The sequence below is a fragment of the Helobdella robusta genome (assembly GCF_000326865.2).
Source record: "Helobdella robusta unplaced genomic scaffold HELROscaffold_76, whole genome shotgun sequence".
Classification (NCBI taxonomy): domain Eukaryota; kingdom Metazoa; phylum Annelida; class Clitellata; order Rhynchobdellida; family Glossiphoniidae; genus Helobdella; species Helobdella robusta.
Window position 1 is genome coordinate 481,279 of NW_008705432.1, and position 22,500 is coordinate 503,778.

Consider the following 22,500-nt stretch of genomic DNA (forward strand, 5'->3'; position numbering starts at 1 on the left):
AACAGCAGCAGCTGTCGTTACTACAGCAGCAGCAGCAACAACAACAGCAGCCACAATATAAATACCCAAGAAAAGGCGAAGGCACTAGTTTTATTTTGCTGGTTAGCTTTGAATGAATGAATGGAGGAGTGAATGAATGGAGGAATGAATGAAAGAAAGAATGAATAAATGAATGAATGAATAAATGAATAAATGAATGAATGAATGAATGAATGAATGAATGAATGAATGAATGAATGAATGAATGAATGAATGAATGAATGAATGAATGAATGAATGAATGAATGAATGAATGAATGAATGAATGAATGAATGAATGAATGAATGAATGAATAAATGAATGAATTAATAAATGAATGAATGGTTGGATGAATGAGTCAACCACCCAACCAACCCACCAACCAACTCAGCAACAATTGCTATTATTTTTACCACTCCACTTAATGATGATTAATGCTAGGTTGTCTGGCGTTATGTTGCTAGGTATGGTTGTTATTGTTGAGTGATGGAGTGAATATCATCGTTATCATCATCATCATCATTGTTATCATCATCGTCGTCATCATCATCCTCATCGTCGTCATCATCATCATCAGCAGCAGCAGCATATCTCTACAGACGTACACACATACAAATATATACATTCAAACACACGCATACATACAAACATCGAACACACGTGCGAACACATACATACACACAGACAAACAAACAGACAAACAAACTAACAAACAGACAAACAAACAAACAAATGTACAGCAAGAAAAGTTGAAAACCTCAGAAATGCAAGTGTCTCAACTAAAAGATGACAATGGCATTTTATCAAATGAGAAGAAGTCTCTTGAAAACGCGTTGGACAAACTGAAAAGCGAAAATGAATTGCTTGTATGTTTTTTCTGTGTATTTTTATTCTGTATTTCAGTTTTTTTGTATTTCCGGTTTTGTATTTTTGTATTTCCGACTTTGTATCTTCTAGTATGTTTTGGGGAAACTTTTTTTTATGAATGTATTCTCTTGAAGAGAATTCTATTATAATACCCTTGCTTCTACGGTCTTTTCGGTTGATACTACTATTACTACTACTACTACTACTACTACTACTACTACTACTACTACTATTATTGCTGCTGCTACTACTACTACTGCTGCTGCTACTACTACTACTGCTGCTGCTGCTACTACTACTACTACTACTACTACTACTACTACTACTACTACTACTGCTACTACTACTAATACTACTACTACTACTACTAATAATAATAATAATAATATTGTTAATAAAAATAGACAAAAGAAATATCGGAGTCAAAGTTGAAAGTTCAAGAACTTTATGACTCACTAGCTAAACATTTAGCTACGTCATCATCATCATCGTCATCATCATCAACCACAACAACAACAACAACAACAACCTCATCATCATCATCATCGCCATCGCCATCATCATCAACAACAACAACAACAATATCATCATCATCAACATCACCGACGCTTGAAATATTAAAAACAAGAGCTGAAAAACAGAAGATATTAATACAAAAATTAAAAGACGAATTGAAGGTAAGATGATGATGATGATGAAGACGATGATGATGACGATGATGATGAGTATGGTGATGATGACGATGATGATGAGTATGGTGATGACGATGATGATGATGATGTTTTATTTTCACATTTTTCGCAGAAACAAAAATCCTTGAAAAAATTAAACTTGGATGAAGAGCTGGAGAAAAAGGTGACTACAACAACAACAACAACCACAACAACAACAACCACAACAACCACAACAACAACAACAATAATAATTACAAGAACAACAACACAACAAACAACAATAATTATAACAATAATTATAACAACGAATATAAATATAATCCATAATTTATAAAATTATAATTTTTCAGACCGTAAGATTTATGCTACCGGGGGCTACTAGGCCGATCGTTAGTAGTGATAGATGGAACGATTGAATGAATGAATGATTGAAAGAATGAATGAATGAATGAATAAATGAATGAATGAATGAACGAACGAACGAACGAATGAATGGATGGATGGATGAATGAATAAATAAATGGATGAATGGATAGAAAGATGAAAGAATAACTAGAAGAATGAAAGACGAATAAGCGGGAAATATCACATCGTAATAAACGAACGATTAATAAAGAAAGAAAATAAAAATACTTTTTCTTCCCACACACACACACGCGCGCACACACACACACACACGCGCGCACACACACACACACTGAAACACACGCACACATTTTAGATAAACGGTAGATTGGCCTATAAAAAAGACATGCAGTTCCTATTCTACGATGTCAGTAGCGACGAAGACGACGACGACGATGGTGGTGGTGGTGGCAGTGATGATAATGATCCAGTTAACGGCGGCGATGATGATGATGATAATGGTGGTGGTGATGATGATGATGGTGATCTCAATGACGATGAAGCCAAAGAGTTCAATGGAGATGAAAGATTAATCACCCAAGTTGATAGACTGAAAAACGAAGATGATGAAGAAGAAGATGATGATGATAACGACGATGATGATGATAATGATGATAGCGGACTGAGTAAATCGTACGACGAAGATGATGAAGATGATGCTGATGCGAAGAAAGCTGGTGATGATTATGATGGAGGGAAAGGTTTGGAGAGAGGTGATGATGATGATGGTGGTGGTGGGGAGGAAGTTAAGAATGGGGTTAGTGAAGGTTTCTTTATTATAAATATTATCACTAGCATCATCGTCATCATTTTCATCACTCGCGTTGTTGCCCCCACAAAAACACCAACGTCATCACGGCCATCATCATCATAACCGTCCTATCATCATCATCATTACCGTCCATCATCATCATCATTACCGTCCATCATCATCATCATTACCGTCCATCATCATCATCATTACCGCCCTATCCACCATAATCATCACAATCATCCTCCTTATCACCATCACCAGATTGAGTCAGAATGCACACACGCCGACTACAAGAGGCTGATGAAGGAGCATCTATCGCTGCAAAAATCATACGCCGAACTCGCCAAACTTCCATTGGTCGGTCTTGATGATGATGTTGCTATCGTGCTGTTGTTCATGATAATGATTGTGATACTGATGGCGACGATGATGATGATGATGATGACGCTAATGATGATGATGAAGACGACAACAATTGTGGTGGAGATAAACTTACTGGCACTTCTTAACTCTAACATAGCATAGCTCACAAAACACCCATTGTGTTTAAAGCTGAACCAACACACACACACACACACACACACACACACACACACACACACACACACACACACACACACACACACACACACACACACACACACACACACACATACGTACACACGTACATATACCCACGTACATACACACACACAAACATAGACATTCTACAATTTATAAGACGAAAAAGTTAAGAAACTTCAAAAGGGTTAAGATCTGCAAAACAGACACGCATTGTTTTAATCATTTGAGACCATTTTAAACCACTTAAACATTCTAAGCCAGACTACTACTACTACTACTACTAATACTACTACTACCACCACTACCACAACTACTACTACTATTATTATTATTATTATTATTATTATTATTATTATTATTATTATTATTATTATTATTATTATTATTATTGACAGCAAACTAGTTAACTCTGGTGGTACCCTTGCGATTCGAATGATGAGCTTCTCAGATTAATACTCCATATCTTGCATTTGGCATATTATTTTATTTCATTATTTTATTTCATTTTATTTGTACTGTCATTTTCATTAATTTTATTATTGCTGAATAAAAAGATTGTTCTCAATGTTATTATTATCATTATTATTATTATTATTATTGTTGTTGTTGTTATTATTATTATTAAGGATTGGGAGTTGGAGAAAGAGTCGCTCCAGTTGGCAATCATAGCTCTGGAAGGCAAGGTTCGTCACTGAAAGAGACTTTTATAAAGAGCAAATAAATTTAATTATAAAATGTTAATAAAAAAAGCATTCATTCAATCATTCGTTCATTCATTCATTCGTTCATTCATTCATTCATTCATTCATTCAAAAGAAAAAATTAATATACGATAGGAAGCAAGTAAATTTAATTATAAAATGTTAATAAAACAGAATTAAGAAAATTTAATGAGGAAATATTATCTATATATATTATTGTTAATTACCTATTAATTATTATTTAATTAATTTCATTTAATATATATTTATTTTTCATTTACTTAATTAATTTTATTTTATTAATTAAAATAATTATTTACTATTATTAGAAATTTTATCGTTAAGAGTGATTGTAAGAGTAGGTAGGGCTGGCAGTTGCTGGCAAGTTCGAAAAGTTAACATTGCAATCAATCTAGACGAACATTGCCACTTTCTTAATATTATAATATAAATAATATAATATAATAATATAATATAAATAAATAATATATCTATTGATATATTATATATATATATATATATATATATATATATCGGATGCCAACATTATTGCTAATATAATTTAATGTTGTTTTTTAAAGATTTCGTCTTCATCATCATCTTCATCTACTACCATCTTCACCATTATCTATCATCTTTATCATCTTCACCATTATCCATCGTCTTTATCATTTTCATCATCTTCATCTACCTCTTCTTCGTCTTCGTCGTCATCAGATACAAGAGTACGAGACGAAGATAGAGAGACAGACTGTCGAATTGGAGGACTTGAAAATCAAAAATGAAGAATTGGAATTCCAAGTTTTGGAGTTTGAAGGAGGAGATAGTGAGGTGAGAGTTCATTCATTTATTCATTTGTTTCTTCATTCATTCGTTGATTCATTCGTTGATCCATTCGTTGATTCATTCATTCATTCATTCATTCATTCATTCATTCATTCATTCATTCATTCATTCATTCATTCATTCATTCATTCATTCATTCATTCATTCATTCATTCATTCATTCATTCATTCATTCATTCATCCATTTGTTCCTTCTTTCACTCATTTACTCATTGATTCACTGATTCATCCATTCATTGATTCACTGATTCATCAATTCATTCATTCACTCATTCATCAATTCATTCACTCCTTCATTCATTCATTCACTGACTTACTCAGGCGATGGACAAAGCTGACCTGCTGGCAGATTGTGCACTGATCCACAGGAACCAGCAGCTGCAGCTGCAGATTGACCAGCTGACAAAACAGCTGCAACAGCTTAAAATAAACATCGACGATCACGATAATGATGACGGTAATTATTATTATTATTATTTTATTATAATTATTATTATTATTGTTGTTTATTATTATTATTATTATTATTATTATTATATTATTCACTCTATTGACATTCCTCAGAGGATAATACCGTGATTAAATGCTTTGTTGAACAAATAAATTTTTAATTCTCTTTTGAAATCTTTTCACGGAACGATTTGCTTCAATCTTACTGGAAGATCTACCATACCTTGGGCATAACAGCCTGCACACACATCTCTCACTCAGTTTTGTCCAGATCCTAGAAATTACCATCATCATCATTAATATTATTATATATTATATTATAATTATGATTTTATTTGTAATTAAAATGATTTTAAGATTACCGCTACTACTACTGTTGCCATGCTGCTACTTCTGCTGCTGCCTATTAATTATTATAACCATTGCCCTAGATGTAGTGACAATTGGAGCAGTGACTTCAATAGCTTCACCATCCACAGCCACCTTGATAACAATATCGTCGTCGTCGTCGTCTTCACCATCATCGTCACCATCACCATCGTTCGGTTATGATGACGATACAACTGAGGCTATAACCACCATTGATGATGATGGTGGTGATGGTGGCGATGATGGTGATGATGATGGAGAGTCGGTCGACTCAATGCCTCTTGATACGGTTGGTTGTTGGTGTTTTTGTTTGGTTTTTAAACTATCTTACATAGAGATAAAAATCTGTTTTGTGTCTTTGCGTCTTTTATATTTATATTTTTTGGCTACTTATCAACTGCGTCATCATCTTCACTCCAACTATAATCATCATCATCGTCGTCATCCATTTCATCATTTTCACCATTCGTTCTCTAGGCCACACCCGCAGCTGATATCATCGAAAGTGAAACTACACCTCGTCTGCAGGAACAATCCCAAAAAACATCAACAACAACCGTACTAAAAGGAGACTCGGAAATTCTAGATAATCAGGACCATCTCAAGAGAATTCAAATCCTCGAAACTCGATTGGCTAGCAGCAAGCTACGCGAAAAGCAGCTGTTGGATCAGCTGGCTTTGCTCTGCCAGGAGAAAACTAGACTCTTCCGAGATTTCCAGAAAATTGAAAACGAAACCGAAACTCTCGAATCAATATTTCCAACCGATATTTCGTTGATTGTTCACGATGACGATAACGACGACAGTGGTTTTGTAAACTATGATCTTGATAATGATGACGATGGTGATGATAGTGATAGCTGTCTCTCGTCCTCCGCCATTTTGAATGAAGAAACAAACAACAACAACAACGATGATGATAATAATAGCGATTATAATAAGTTTGCAAATCAAAGTGAAAGTAAATCGTTGACGTCCTCGAAATGGAAATCCCCAGAGATAGCCAGTTTGAATAGTAGTGATGTGCGATTTTCAAAGTATGTCCAGTCCATGACCGGTGAGGACGAGAATGAAGTGCTACATCAGAAGGTGAGATTGAAAAAAAAACGAAAAATGAATGAATGAAATTAAATTTTTGCAGTTAGATTTATTCCTCACCTCTTTCCCTTTGATCTTTTATTTCATAATCATCACCCTATTGGTCACCATCATCACCACCACCACCATCATCATCACTATTATCATCATCACCACCACCATCATCAACATCATCATCATCATCAACATCATCATTATCACCACCACCATCATCGTCATCATCACCAGGTCTGCAAACTTGAGAAAGACTGCGAGATCCTAAAAGAAATAATTGAGATGGACGAGTCCATTATCTGCGATCTCCAGCTGAGGGTGGAACAACTTGCTAGCTCGGAAAAAAATCTAACTGAATCAGTCGAACGATTAGAAGGTGCCGAAAAGTCGCTTAAATTAAATAGGGATGAGCTGTTTGACGAGAATAAAAAGTATGTATGAGATTTTATGCGTTTAATAAACTTAAAATACATTAAAATTATCATTTCTTAGTCTCATTGTAACCTTAATTTTTCAACACAACTCACGCGCTGCGTCTTTATTCCACCACAATTTAAAAATTCCACCACAATTTAAAAATTCCACCACAATTTAAAAATTCTACCACAAACTACAACCGAGCACAGATTGAAGCAGGAGCTAACGCGTAGCAAATCTCAAGAGGAGCTCTTACAAACGCAACTCAGCGAGTTGAAATTCGACGAGGACCAAGCGAAGAAGCAGCTGGAGCAGGTGGTTGAGGATTTGAAACAAACTGACCTCAAGCTGAAAAAGAAAACAGCCGAACAGGAAAAAGATCGCCAGAGTTGGCTGTCCACTGTCGAAAAACTAGAAGACAGAAACGGCGAATTAGAATCACTGGTGGAACTTTTGAAAAGACGAAATCAAAACCTGCAGAGGCTCTCAGAAGACACTGAGAGGAAGCTAATAGATTCGGAAAACCAATCAAGACGACTGAAACAGCAGGCCGATTGCATGGAACTGCAGCGAGATGCATTCGTATGCAGGATTCAAAACTTCGAGAAAGAACGAAACATTTTACTAGAAAAATCCAACAACCTAGCCGAGAAACTAGAAGAAAAGACATCCATCATAGACCTACTGAACGTTGAAATCGGCGGGTTAAGAGCCAGATTGGAAGCCGATGAAGAGGAAATAACAAAGTGGATAAGCAAAGTGGAATATGGCAATGATGCACAGCTGATTCTGATGCAAGCCATAGAGGAATTGAGGAATGAGAATGAATCACTGAATGAAAATTGTAAAGGATTAGAGCGACGGATTTATAAAATTCAGGTAATTTTTGTTTGTTTGTTTATTTGTTTGCCGATTTGAAAATATGTATGCAGTGGTGGTGTTGCTGGGTTTTGCTGGGTTTTACACTTTTAAGAATGTTTATGTTAAGTGAAATTTGAAGATAATTCTGGCTTATGTTGCTTGGTTTTGTATCAGTTGTCGTGGGATGGCTGTTGAAACATTTCAAAATTTGATGTTCTACAAATTTAGTATGAAATTTCGAGTCATTTCTTCAAAATTGCTGTCAAATTCAAACAGAAATATTGAATTGTATTCACCTAAGTAACGAAGCGTTAATATATGTATTTTATGCGTTAACATTAGCATTAAAACAACAAACATGTATGTATTAACAACACGTTTTAAATTCTAACATTCAAATCCTTACATGTTGATAACAACTTATTCAATGTAATTTTTCCACATTCAGACTAAACAAAAGCCGGACTTGTCATCTGTTGAGACCCAAACAAGCAACAACAACACCAACAAAAATAATCAGACATCAGATAAAGCGCTACACAAATTTTTTCACAATCTAAATTTCAATTTCCATGGCAACAACAACCACAGTTACCATAGCAACGCTCTGCAGAAGTGTCGATCTCTCGTCGACTTATCATTGGTCAACATTATGGTAATGCTATTTTCCGCCATTTTCATTGGTCGGATGAATGAATGGATGAATTAACGAGCGAGTACATGAATGAATGAGCGAATGAATGAATGTATTAATTCACTATCCATGCTGCACTCTAACAAACTTAATAAAACATCAATCTTCATTCCATCTACTTTTAAGCCTACTTTTAATGCCTTGTTAAAGAGAGCCAAAGTTAAACTTGTCTTATGTATGTGCATCAAAAAATTATTAATCATTTATCATCAGACCATATTCTATACATACATCAATTTTTAAATCGCAAAAGCGTACAACGCTTCAACAACAAACAAACAATTAATAACAACAACAACGACGACAACAATAATAATAATAGTAATAATAATAATAATAATCAGTACGACAGACATACGCAGACTTTGACAGCTCCGATGCATAAAATCTGCCCAACTCCCCACAACAACAACAACCACCTAAAATATGACGCCGATAATAAGGTTATTATTATTATTGTTATTATTATTATTGTTATTATTATTATTGTTATTATTATTATTGTTGTTGTTTGGTCATTCATTCATTAATTCAATCATTCATTCATTGTTTATTAATGTCTATAACTTCCAGGTTCCAGCCATGAGCGCTCTAGAATCAACAAATTCATTGATTCCGTTAAATAGAAGATATTTCAGCCAATCGCAATCGCCGATCAATATTTTGTCCAGTCCACCGATATTTAAACCGACCAATGAGAGTTCGGGTAGCAAACTTGGTGGTCTCCTATTGGTTAGCAGGTGCAATAGTGCGTCATCTCATTCTAGCAGCACTAGGGGTAAGTATTTCATTCATTCATTCATCCGTTCCTTCATTCATTTTTCAATTCAATCGTTCATTTATTCATTCATTCATTCTTTCCTTCATTCATTTTTCAATTCATTCATTTGTTCGTTCGTTCATTCATTCATTTTTTTTATTCATTCATTTTACTTTCTCTTATTCAAGCACCATCTGTCGACTTGCACCCTTCCCTGCTAGTCGCCGCCCCTCGTAAATGATTGGTGGGTGGTAGTGAAGCCCTGTACATAATAATTATAATTGTATAATATAATTTAATATAATAATATAATAATAATGATATAATAATAATAATGATGATGATGATGATGGTAACGAGGTTATTCGTTTGACTTATTGGAATCAGGATGTGTTGTTATGATGAACGGTGCTACGTGTTTGTCCAGTATGAATTATTTTTGTAAGAAAAGCCGACGGAAAATATCAAAAAAAAGAGAAAAATATACAAATACAAAAAAAATTACAAAAAACATTAAAAAGTACCAAAAAAAAATACTGAAACTATCATCAAGACGACGACTACTACAACAACTACTACTACTACCACCCGATCAACAGCGCCATTTGTTGGAAGAAATTTTCAACTGTTGAGAAATGAGATGTCAACATTTGTAAAAATATTTCCAACCACATTAACGACGAAAAATTGTACGCTACGGCCAATCAACCATAGCCAGCTGCTTGGATGACGTCATTTGTTTTCTGTTTCAGCTGCAGTAACTAGCTAAGGATGGCAGCTAGTCTACCGATCAGCCTAGCTTGGATAACAGCTCGGCTACTGATCAGCTTAGCTTGAATAAACAGCTAGGCTACTGATCAGCTTAGCTTGGATAAACAGCTAGGCTACTGATCAGCTTAGCTTGGATAAACAGCTAGGCTACTGATCAGCTTAGCTTGGATAAACAGCTAGGCTAATGATCAGCTTAGCCGTGATAACAGCTGTTTGCTCTTAGCTGGCAGCATCATTCAGCATGTAACGATAAGATCTGTATTTATTATATTCGTTGGTGCTTGCACGTTGTCCTCATGTCAACAACAGCATGACGACGACGACGATGATGATGATCTCAAGATGATGATGATTATGATGATGAAAAGATGACAATCATCATCAAGATCGTCATCAATTCGAAGCAGAAGTATTACACGCACCTTTTGTACATACAACTACTTTTACAAGCAGGTTAAGAGCCTCTGGTCGTTCTCTCAAGTCTATTTCATTTTTAATTATTCAACTATAATTATTAACAATAATAATATAATTATCATAATATAATAATAATAATAAAATTACTATTCAGCTGGCTAATGCAACTTTACTCGGGTTTAGTGTTCAGTGAAGAATCAATCTCATGAAAGATGAAATTTTATGTAGCGTGATTTTTTAGTTAAGAAACATTCTTTCAAACTTTTGTTTAGTAACCTTCGAGTTTTTTTTGGAAAAATGGAAATGTCGATTTTCGGAACTGAAACTGAATTAAACGCTATATAAATGAAAATTATTTGATGAATATTAAATAAATATATATATAAATAATATATATATAAATAATATAAATATAATTAATATAAATATATAATATTGTATTTATAAATGGTATGTCATTACATTTATTGTGTCTGATCAGATCATATTAAGTCCAATAAAAAAATATATATCTTTATAATTATTCATCCTAAAGTTCAAATCTAATTATGTTAATAATAATTATTAATAATAATTGATTTTTATTATTAATTAATTAATAATAATTAATTTTTATTATTAATTATTATTGTTCCTGATACTACATTTAAATGTCTGACTGTTCTTCTTTTAACCTCTGTAAGTTCAATTAAACTGTTCAAAAAAAAAATATTTTTCTTCGAGATGAAAATTCAGAGGAAGACAAATGAAATTATCATTGTTACTAGTTAGAGAAGTAATTGTAGTAGAAGTATTATGATGCAATTTTGCCAGTTCATATTTTACATTTTATCTTAGAATGACAGTACTTGTTGAATTAGTTACAGCTCGTTACGGTCTCCCGCTTATATAGCAAATAAACGAATAATAATAAAAAAAGTAGTGGTAGTAGTAATTATAGCAGCAGTAATAGTAGTGATGCTTTAGTAGTAGTGGTAGTAGTGGTAGTAGTGGTTATAGCGATAATAATAATAATAATGTTATTTGTGTCACGTGATTAAAAATAAAGTAACTTTCCAACATCTCTTAAAACAATTCAAACGAAACCTTATCACAAGTGCCTATAAGGAACGAGTGGATGATAACACTGATGATGACCTGTAAATAAAATTATGATTATTATGGCTACCTTATTAATAATTATAGTTATAATTATTATAATTTATAACAAAAGTGATGATGATGATGATAATGATGATGATACAGTAGAAGATGGTGGTAATGATGAGGAAGATGGGTTTATAATGCAACCAGTAACCATGATGTCGCGATGATGATAATAGTAAATATATTAATAACAATAACAATAATAATGAATAACAATATTAATTATAGTTATTATTATTTTTTAATGATAAGACAGATAGTCATAGGTGTTTTTTTGAAATTTTGGGTCGGAGTTCGAGAATTTTCTTCTCATTCAAGTGTACCTTCTTATCAATCAGTTTCGCACACACACACGCACGCACGCACACACACACACGCACGCACACACATCTACCTATATATAGTACAGCAATAGGAACACAGATCGAAGTGGAATGTTTTAAAACCTGGTAATTTGTATTTAAAAATCAAATTTTCGAAGACTCGTAAGTTACCGATTTTCCGAAATGTCGGTTCTTATACCGGTAGTTTTCGGTTTCGTAGTGATGTGTGGCATCGGTATACCGCGTACTGTGGTAGCATTCGAACCGAGTACCGATCAAGTAGAGACTAACTCCGTTGTTGAAGAACATGCACCTCCGAATAATCTTATCGAAAAATACCGACTATTATCCGATTCACCGTTTGAAAAATCGATCCTAGATACGGTTTTTGGCCTAAGCTGGTACCAGAAGTTTTACATATTTTCATCTGTGAGGAAGTTTTTCAAGTTCTCTGATATAGCCACTCACATCTTGAGCAAAAGAATCGATATAGTCTTCCAGAAATTAGTTGATGCTGTTTATTTCAGCAGTAACAACAACATCAACAACAACATCAACAACAACAACAACTATAATGATGATAAGATGTCTGATAACATCTTGTTGAAACCATCGATAAACGAAAGCATTGAAGATTTTAAGAATGAGACACTGCCCTGCCAAGTTTGCATGGTGGGTTTTTGAAAAACATTTTTTTATTTTTAACAAATAACAATAATTAATATTTGTTATTATTATTATTATATAAAATAATTATCATAGCGGAATGAATGAATGAGTTGCTTGAGTGAATGAATGAATAATTGCATTATTAATTTACGATTGAATAAAAAAAACAAACAAACAAAAAAACAAACAACGAAAAAAACCAACCAACCAACCAACCAACCAACCAACCAACCAACCAACCAACCAACCAACCAACCAACCAACCAACCAACCAACCAACCAACCAACCAACCAACCAACCAACCAACCAACTAGACAGCAATAGTAGCTCTGAAGTACCTCGAGCGTAACTACTCCGATGAAGAACTGATAGATGTGGCCATCGGTATCTGCAAAAGCATCTTTCAACCTCGGGGTTACAATGCCGATTACATGTGCCCTGGGGTTGTTAAAAATTATGCCCCACATGTTAGTAATTCAAATTTTATTGGTTCAAACGAGACGAGACAAAACGAGACTAATAAACGAGACGACTGACTATAACGCAGCGTAAAAAAACACAAAACATTACAATACAATAAATCACGATGTATTACAATACAATACAATGCAATACAATACAATACAATACAACACAACACAATACAATACAATACAATACAATACAATACAATACAAATACGAAAATACCAATTTTATTTTTCAGGTTTTAAAAATTATAGCTCCATTAAAAGTACTCCCGAAGAAAACATGCAAGTTCTTTAACTTTTGCATAACATCTGACAAAGCTACTTCTGCTGCTACAGACGCTGTTGCTGCTACTTCTGCTGCTATAGATGCTGCTGCTGCTACTTCTGCTGCTACAGACGCTGCTGCTGCCGCTACAGACGCTGCTGCTAAAGATGACAGCAAAATTGCTTCAGACGACGAAAATGATAGCATGTTCCATAACGAGAATAAATTCATCATTAAACGAATTGTGACAAAAAAATCCAACAACAACAACAATAATAATAATAACAAGAATTCGGCGAAATCCGTGCTTAAGATTGTGCATCTGGCCGATGTACACATTGAAGAGAGGTATAAAGAGGTCTGTAACAACAACAATAATAAAAATAATAACAATAATAATAACAATATTATTATTATTATCGGGCGGCGTGATGGCCTAGCGGTTAAGATCGCCTGGCGCTGTTTCGCAGTAACCGGGTTCGAATACGACGAAAAGATCCCCGTTCATCCCATGCTTCGCGTGTGATATTTTGTTTAGCACGTACTCATAACGATGTTCGTGGCGTTTTATTGATTTCTCTGAACTTTGGAGAAGTGAACTTGACCTTTAACCTTTAACCTTCGATGATGGAAAACAATGATGATGTTGATTATTTTTTTAAAACAGGGGACAAATGTCTACTGCGGTTTGCCTGTCTGTTGTCTGGAGGAGTGGGGGAAGGTGGGGCGAGTGAATGAATGAATGAATGAATGAATGAATGAATGAATGAATGAATGAATGAATGAATGAATGAATGAATGAATGAATGAATGAATGAGAGCTAAAAAATAAAACTAAGCTTGACGACATCAACATTTTTCACACAATGAAATTCATTTATAGTACCACAACATCTCCCATGCAATACGAAACGATACCGATACGTTAACGATATCGATACGATAACGATACAATACCGATAACAATAACCGCAGGGTCCCAGTGGGTTATTTGGGGACTACAGGTGCAACATACCACCGAGAACCTTCGAGAACTTTCTAGAAAAAGTCAACGGCCTAAACCCAGACATAATTATCTTTACCGGTTAACTTTGAATGAATGAACGAATGAACGAACGAACGAACGAATGAATGAACGAACGAACGAATGAATGAACGAATGAACGAACGAATAAACAAATAATTTGACTTCGCAGGCGACGTGTCTCCTCACACTGTTTGGGCTGAAACTTACGAGAGCCAGATGAGGTGCACCAACACAACTGTCAACTTGCTAAGCAAGAATCTAAGAGGGAGGAATGTATACCCGGTCATTGGAAACCATGGTTAGGTGATGATGATGATGATTGCCATGATGATGATAGTGATGATGATGTAGAAGAAGATGATGATGATGATGAAGATGCTGATGATGATAATGACGGTAATGGTAATAATGATGTATGAAAATCACGTGATAAAATCATGGAAAACGTTTATTTCTGGATTTTTTACAATCATTATTGATTGCTAGGAAACGTAAGTATCTTTGAGTATCACTGAGTATCATTATGTATCATTATGTATTGTTGAGTATCATTATGTATCATTATGTATTGTTGAGTATCATTATGTATCATTGAATATCATTATGTATCATTGTGTATCATTAATTTTTATTAAATACACTTCAATGAAGAAACCTTTCCCACCAACTTATTCTCCGTGCGGGACCAACCGGACACCAAGGTAATTAATTATTAAAATTATAAAAAATAATAATATTTACATTAATTATCATCCCAACCAAATTATGGTTTTATTATTGTTTTAATTACGCCATAATTACGCCATAATTACGTCATAATTAGTTTTTTTCGCCCAATTGTACAGAGGTTTCTGGATCACTTCTACAATACATGGTCGAAACTGGCAAATTTTAGTAGAACAGATCAGACTAATATTAAATCTGGTTAAAGATTTTTATTGTGGTAATTAATTAATTGGGTAATTAATTAGGTAATAAATAAATAAATAAATTAGATAATTGATTAATTAATTAAGCAATTGATTAATTAATTAAATAATTTTTTAATTAATCAATGATTAATAATATTTATAACCATAATTTTTTATTTCATAAAATACTTTTCACTTTCCAGGTGGCTACTACAGCAAAATGATACACAAAAATCTGAAGATGATAACAATTAACGGCCTATACATGTTGGTGTCCGTCCGTTCTTTCCATCATTCATTCGTTTTTTAGTCATTTATTTGTTCGTTCACTTGTTCACTCGTTCGTTCGTTCGTTCACTTGTTCACTCGTTTAGGTATGTCCATAACTATTACAATGTTTGGAATCACGAGACATTGCTACTACCGCCCGAAGTCAAAAAGATGAAACAGTTTTTGGAAGATGAATTGAAAGATGCTAGAAGAAATAAAAATAAGGTGATGATGAGGATGATGATGATGACGTTGTTGGTGCTGAGGATGATGATGGTGACCACAGCCACTATCATCATCGTCATCATCCCATTCATCATCATCGTCGTCGTGTCGTCGTCATCATCATCGTCATCATCATCGCCAGGTTCTTTTAACTTTCCATAATCCATTTGGGACGTCAGACTACATAGTATCCGAATCGATCTACATGGAGAGTATCATACGTCAGTATCATGACGTCATCGTTCTCAATCCTGTTGGACATACACATTTTGATGAATTCAGAGTGGTTGGTTGGCTGGTTGGCTAGTTGGCTGGTGGGTTGGTTGGCTGGTTGGCTGGTTGATTGTTTATTTATTTGTCAACCATCAAATCGTGCATTCATTTGTTCAACGATCATTTATTCATGCATCCATCCATTCATCCATCCATCCATCCGTCCATCCGTTCGTCCATCTATCCATCCGTCCATCCATCCATCCATCCATCCATCCCAAATAGATATACGATAAAGCAGGTGTGCCAGTATCAGTTCAATTAGTATCGCCATCCGTATCTACGTCCAATTACAGAAACCCGACAATTAGGATATACTATCTTGATAGTGATAGCTATCAGCTGCTTGATTATGAACAGTATCTCTTGAATATCATGGAGTTGAAGAGTATGTTTGTTTGTATGTTTGTTTGTTTGTAGGCTTGTTTGTTTGTATGTTTGTTTGTTTGTTTGTTTGTATGTTAGTTTGTTTGTATGTTAGTTTGTTTGTATGTATGTTTGTTTTTGTGTATGTTTGTTTGTTTGCATGCTTGTTTTTTTGCATGTAAAAAAATGCATATTCATTCATAGTCTATACATACTTGAATAGCATTCCATTCATTAATGTTTCTATCATCATCGTCATTGTCATCATCGTCATCATCATCAACCTCATCACCACCGAAAACCATCATTACCATAACCCCCACAACGTAATCATCATTATCAAGACCTGACGATGGCAGACGTGCCGAACTTCAACATCAGCAACTACATCAGGCTGATCTACAGCTGTAAGAGTGAGTACAATATGACTGATTTGTCGCCAGTGTCATGGGATTCCCTGATTGATAGGTGTGTGGTTTTGTGTGCTTGTGTGTATGTGCGTAAGTGTGTGTATGTGTGTGTATGTGTGTGTGGGTGTAATTTTGTAGCAATGAATGGAAATTAATAAAAATACTTGTAGTTTGTCAGTCGTCTTTTGGGACAGTTTGATTGATCGCTGGGTGTCTCTTAGAACTTCTGTGTGTATTTCTGTGTGTATGTGTGTGTATACGTGTGTGTGTATGCGTGTGTGTGTTGTGTACGTGTGTGTGCGCATGTGTGTGTGTGATGTTTGTTTTCAGTTTTTTATATGTTTTTTTTTCAGCCGAGAATTATATCAACAACATATATAAACACTCACACAAACACACAGACAAACACACACACACAGACAAACACACACACAACAGAAACAAACACACACACACAGACTAACACACAGACAGACAAACACACACACGTACCGACACACACTCCAGAATGAACGCCAGTAAATCCCTGCTCCTGAAGTACGTGAACCACTACAATGTGCATGTGAAAAATTTCACGAACGTCAACCGCCTGGACAAGCGAAAGCACCTCTGCAGGGTGAAAAACGTGCATTACGATAAATACCGGAACTGCGTTTTCGATAGGGATAAGTGGGAGAATCCGGATTTCGAAATCGGGATCGCCCTGACAAAAAGACCCCCACTCATGCAGCCGATCGTAAATACATCGGATAGAGTTTCCGGCTGCTGTGTCGTCTGGATGATGATGGCTGTGATGTCGGTTTTGATGATGATGTGGTGATGATGTGGTGATGAAGAAGAGGATGTGGTGATGATGATGAAGAAGATGAAGATGTGGTGGTGATGATGAAGAAGATGAAGATGTGGTGGTGATGATGATGATGAAGATGAGGATGGTGATAATGATGATGATCTGGACGTGGTGATTAATTTGAAAAGGACGATGATGTCCTTTCATGACGATGATGATGGTAATGATGATGATGACGATGATGATGGTGGTGATAGTGTTTACAATCTTTTCATGAATTCGACCAATAAAATATTATTACCAAAGATCAATAAATGATAATGACGTCAATACTTTGAAATAAATAAATTTCACTGATTAAAAACTTTATATTATTAAAAACACACACACACACCACAACACATACATACATACACACACATACAGCAATTATTGAAGTAATAACATTTTTTTATTTATCAATAATCTATATAATCAATATTCGCACACACACACGCACATATATACAAAACACACACACACAACAATTATTGAAGTAATAATATTTTTTTATTTATCAATAATCTATTGAAGTAATAATATTTTTTTATTTATCAATAATCTATATAATCAATAATCACACACACACACATACACACAAAACAACACACACACACACACACATACACACACAGACACACACACACACACAATAATTACTGAAGTAATAATATTTTTTTGTTTATCAATAATCTATAAATCTCTGATAACGAACGGTGATTACGATTAATCGACGTCTGATTTTACAGCTGAAACTATTAAATCAGCTAGTAGCGTAAAATAATATCTATGAATGAGTGAGTGAATGAATGAGTGAGTGAGAGAGTGAGTGAGTGAGTGATTGAGTGAGTGATTGAGTGAGTGATTGAGTGAGTGAGTGAATGAGTGAGTGATTGAGTGAGTTAATGAGTGAGTGAGTTAATGAATGGATAAATTATGAACAAACAAACTGATGAATTAATACAAAAAAAACTTTAGATTGATTGAGTGCATGAATATATGGATGAATGAATGAATGAATGAATAAATGAATGAATAAATGAATGATTGAATTAATGAATGAATGAATAAACAGAAAATGAATAAATGAATGAAAGAAAGAACGACTGACTGATTAAACTCAATTGCAGTCAACAATCTACACTAAAAATATTAATAACGTTAATTTGTCCCTAGGTTACAGTTACGTGTAGAAATAACATTGTATGTACGTGCGGTTGTTTGTTTGTGTGCATGTTTGTATGCATGTTTATATGTTTGTATGCATGTTTGTTCATACATTCATTCATTTTGTTTGTTGGTTTGTTTGTATGTTTGTTTGTTCTTATGGGTATATTTGATTGTGAAATTTGACACTATTAAATATAATTGAGTTGTTGAAATGGATTAGCTCGACTGTAAATTATTTCAGGTATGTTTGATTGTGTGGGTGTTTGTTTGTCTGTTATATGTGTGTATGTTTGTTTGCATGTGTGTGTATCTGTGTATGTATGTTCGTAAGTATCTTAATGTATGTATGAATGCACGTACGCTTATATGTGTCTATTTATATGTGTATGTATGTATGTGTGAGTGTATGTATGTATGTTTGTTTGTATGTATGTGTGTATGTTTGTATGTATGTTTGTATGTATGTGTGTATGTATCAGTGTTTACGCAATTTAATTCATTGTATTTAATTAATATTAATTTATACCGAGTTAATTGCTCCTTTGATTGGCGAAGTCTTAAATTCGAGCAATTAAAAATGCTCATTCATGGTTACGACGACGATGATTTTAATCATAATAATAACAACAAAAACAAAAATGATGATGATGTTGTTGTTGTTGTTGATAATGATGTCACTAAGTTTGTGCAGTTTGAAAAGTTAAAATGTCGTTTTCGCACTTCCAGAGTAGTCGTGACGTGGTTCGAATCGAATTTGCTTGGTAGAACACAACGGGTTCTCCTCAACTCTACATTATCTGAGACCCAAATGGTTCCATCTGGAGTTCCTCGAGGTTTAGGACCTCTGTTGTTCATGCGTTTATCCACTCTAAGCTAGACTACTGTATTAGTGTTTCCTATGGAACTTCAAACAAAATCATATGCCAACTACAGTCAATTCAAAATCGAGCAGCTAAAATATTTACTGGTGGGTTAAAATTTAAACACGTGAGTCATATCTATTGAACCTGCACTGGCTGACTGTTAGGCAAAGAATCAAATTCAAAATTGCCATCATGGTATTCAAATGTTTGAATAGTTTCAGTCAGTCCGAGTTACCTTTCTGACGAGTGTTTGAATGGGTTCGCACCTGCTTAAAGTCCTCAGATCGTCAGGATCTTCTATCGGGACCATGAACAACACAAGTGGCTGCAGAAAACAAGACTTTTTCCGTGGCCGGCCTAGCATGTATATGCTTGTACCGGCATATATAACCTATTTGTACGTGTTAAAAGATAATGGTTAATGTATATATGCCGTTAATCTTATATATATGTAAATATATATAAACATATATACATATATGTATCTATATATATATATACATGTACATACATATATAAAATTGTAGATTGTATAGCGCGCGGTTGAATACAAAGACCCACATAAGCATACACATGTATATATACACACATATATACACACATACATGTATAAAATATGTATAATATATATACATACATATGTATGTATGTATGTATGTGAACATATGTATGCATGTGTACATTTGTATGTATGTTTTCATATGTATGAATGTGTACAAATACATATGTATGTGTATGGGTATATATATATATATGTATTTGATTTAGTTTCGTTTAAATTATAAAAATTCTACGGCCCTGTCGGATTGCATGTGCCTCTCTTCTTCTTCAAGTCAGGTCTGTGATAAAAAGTTCGTTGGTGAAGCTAATGATGATGATAATGATTGTTTAGTAGTAGTAGTAGTAGTAGTAGTAGTAGTAGTAGTAGTAGTAATAATAATAATAATAATAATAATAATAATAATAATAATAATAATAATGATTACGATTATTCTCGCGTAAATAAATATGTGTATGTATTTGCGCGCGGAGATGAATGATTTTGCGAAACGAAAATGACACAAACGTTAACTGGAATGGGTGACTTTTTGTTATTATTATGATTATTATTATGATTATTATTATTATAATTATTAATATTATTGTTATAATAATTATTATTATTATTGTTATAATTATTTTTTCATAACTTGACTCTATTGATTTTACAGAATCGCTCCAGATCATGTTACTCATTTCTCTCTTTGAACTTAAACTAAAACGGAGATAAGGCAGAACCCGTCATCATCATCATCATCATCATCATCATCATCATCATCACTGACGTCATCATCATCATCATCACTGACGTCATCATCATCATCGTCATTGTGATAATAATAATAACACTTTTATTACTATGATATAAAAATGAACGTTTAATTAACTGCTATTTTTTTTACCTAATAAGAATAATATGAATTAATAATATTAATAATAATAATAAATTATAATAAAAAAAAAAATAATAAGAATAATATTTATCATCATCGTCATCATCCTCATTTTTTAACCAACTCATCTGCCAATGATGGTGTCGAGGAAAAAACTTTTTGCCTGAAGAATTGGTGGGTGTTATTTTATTTTTGTATACACACACACACACACACACACACACACACTCAGACGCGCGCACACACATATACATACAAATAAAAAGAGACAAATTTTGATTGTATGAAATCTTGAGAACGTAATGACGTTTGTGACATTTTTGACTGCTTCTAAAAAATATGAACTTGAAATGTTTGTTTGTATGTTTGTTTGTATGACTGTTTGTATGTCTGCTTGTTTGTATGTTTGTTTTTATGTCTGTTTGTATGTATGTCTGTCTGTTTGTTCATTTGTTTGTTTGTATCTTTTAATATTTGAAATTTATTGTATTTGTTTTTACCCTTAACATTTGTTTTTTTGTTTGCCTTTTATGTATGTTTTTATGTATGAATGTATGTATGTATTTTTGAATGTTTGCATTTTTTTACAGACACACGCACACACATACACACGCACACACACACACACACACACACACACACACACACGCAAGAAAGCGTAAACATTATTTAGATCTGGCATCTTTTACAAACATCACGTACATACATTACATACTAATGTACATTCCTACACGCACATAAAGACACACACAAACACACACACACACATAAAGACACATAAACACGCACATACATCACCGTATTGAAAATGTATTAAGAGACTTTTATTTACATTACCAACTTTTATTAAGCACTGCATATTGTGAATGATGATGATGACGAAGACGACGACGATGATGATGACAGCAATGATGATGCTATTTTTTTTCTATAACGGAAATAGTTATGGAGATGTTGATTTCAAATTACCGACGTCACGACTCGGGAAACTGAGAGAAAAAAAAAAGAAAATAATAATAATAATAATAATAATAATAATAATAACAACAATAATAACAACAATAATAACCGCAATACTAGTAGCAATAACAAAAAAATAATTCAATTGAAATATATTATACGAAGTTATTCCATAGCCACGCATGCACATGTAGACAAACACAAACACATATAAACACACACAGACACA

The 22,500-nt window shown here is 33.8% G+C and overlaps 2 protein-coding genes across 2 annotated transcripts in view; both read left to right on the plus strand.

Moving 5' to 3' along the window:
* HELRODRAFT_194439 (hypothetical protein) overlaps positions 1-11,227 on the plus strand; it is a 14,377-nt gene extending 3,150 nt beyond the window's left edge. The window contains exons 4-22 of the mRNA XM_009031625.1: positions 1-101; positions 736-885; positions 1,691-1,741; positions 1,911-1,949; positions 2,282-2,722; positions 2,981-3,076; positions 3,910-3,966; positions 4,702-4,815; positions 5,152-5,287; positions 5,712-5,938; positions 6,127-6,738; positions 6,976-7,172; positions 7,368-8,037; positions 8,468-8,674; positions 9,058-9,156; positions 9,287-9,491; positions 9,662-10,251; positions 10,353-10,697; positions 10,816-11,227. The exon at positions 1-101 is cut by the window's left edge and continues 121 nt beyond it. Of these exons, the coding sequence (XP_009029873.1) occupies positions 1-101; positions 736-885; positions 1,691-1,741; positions 1,911-1,949; positions 2,282-2,722; positions 2,981-3,076; positions 3,910-3,966; positions 4,702-4,815; positions 5,152-5,287; positions 5,712-5,938; positions 6,127-6,738; positions 6,976-7,172; positions 7,368-8,037; positions 8,468-8,674; positions 9,058-9,156; positions 9,287-9,491; positions 9,662-9,714 (3,455 nt within the window). The 3' untranslated portion in view covers positions 9,715-10,251; positions 10,353-10,697; positions 10,816-11,227. The remainder of the gene's footprint in view (positions 102-735; positions 886-1,690; positions 1,742-1,910; positions 1,950-2,281; positions 2,723-2,980; positions 3,077-3,909; positions 3,967-4,701; positions 4,816-5,151; positions 5,288-5,711; positions 5,939-6,126; positions 6,739-6,975; positions 7,173-7,367; positions 8,038-8,467; positions 8,675-9,057; positions 9,157-9,286; positions 9,492-9,661; positions 10,252-10,352; positions 10,698-10,815) is intronic.
* A 1,086-nt stretch (positions 11,228-12,313) lies between these two features.
* HELRODRAFT_181851 (hypothetical protein) lies at positions 12,314-17,836 on the plus strand (the record flags this gene model as incomplete). The annotated part of the gene is made up of 12 exons (XM_009031626.1): positions 12,314-12,802; positions 13,506-13,892; positions 14,202-14,255; positions 14,510-14,618; positions 14,731-14,859; positions 15,385-15,504; positions 15,676-15,739; positions 15,847-15,967; positions 16,110-16,220; positions 16,466-16,628; positions 16,951-17,074; positions 17,524-17,836. 12 exons carry the CDS (start codon positions 12,314-12,316, stop codon positions 17,834-17,836), a joined length of 2,184 nt encoding a protein of 727 aa, XP_009029874.1.
* Positions 17,837-22,500: the final 4,664 nt, after the last annotated feature.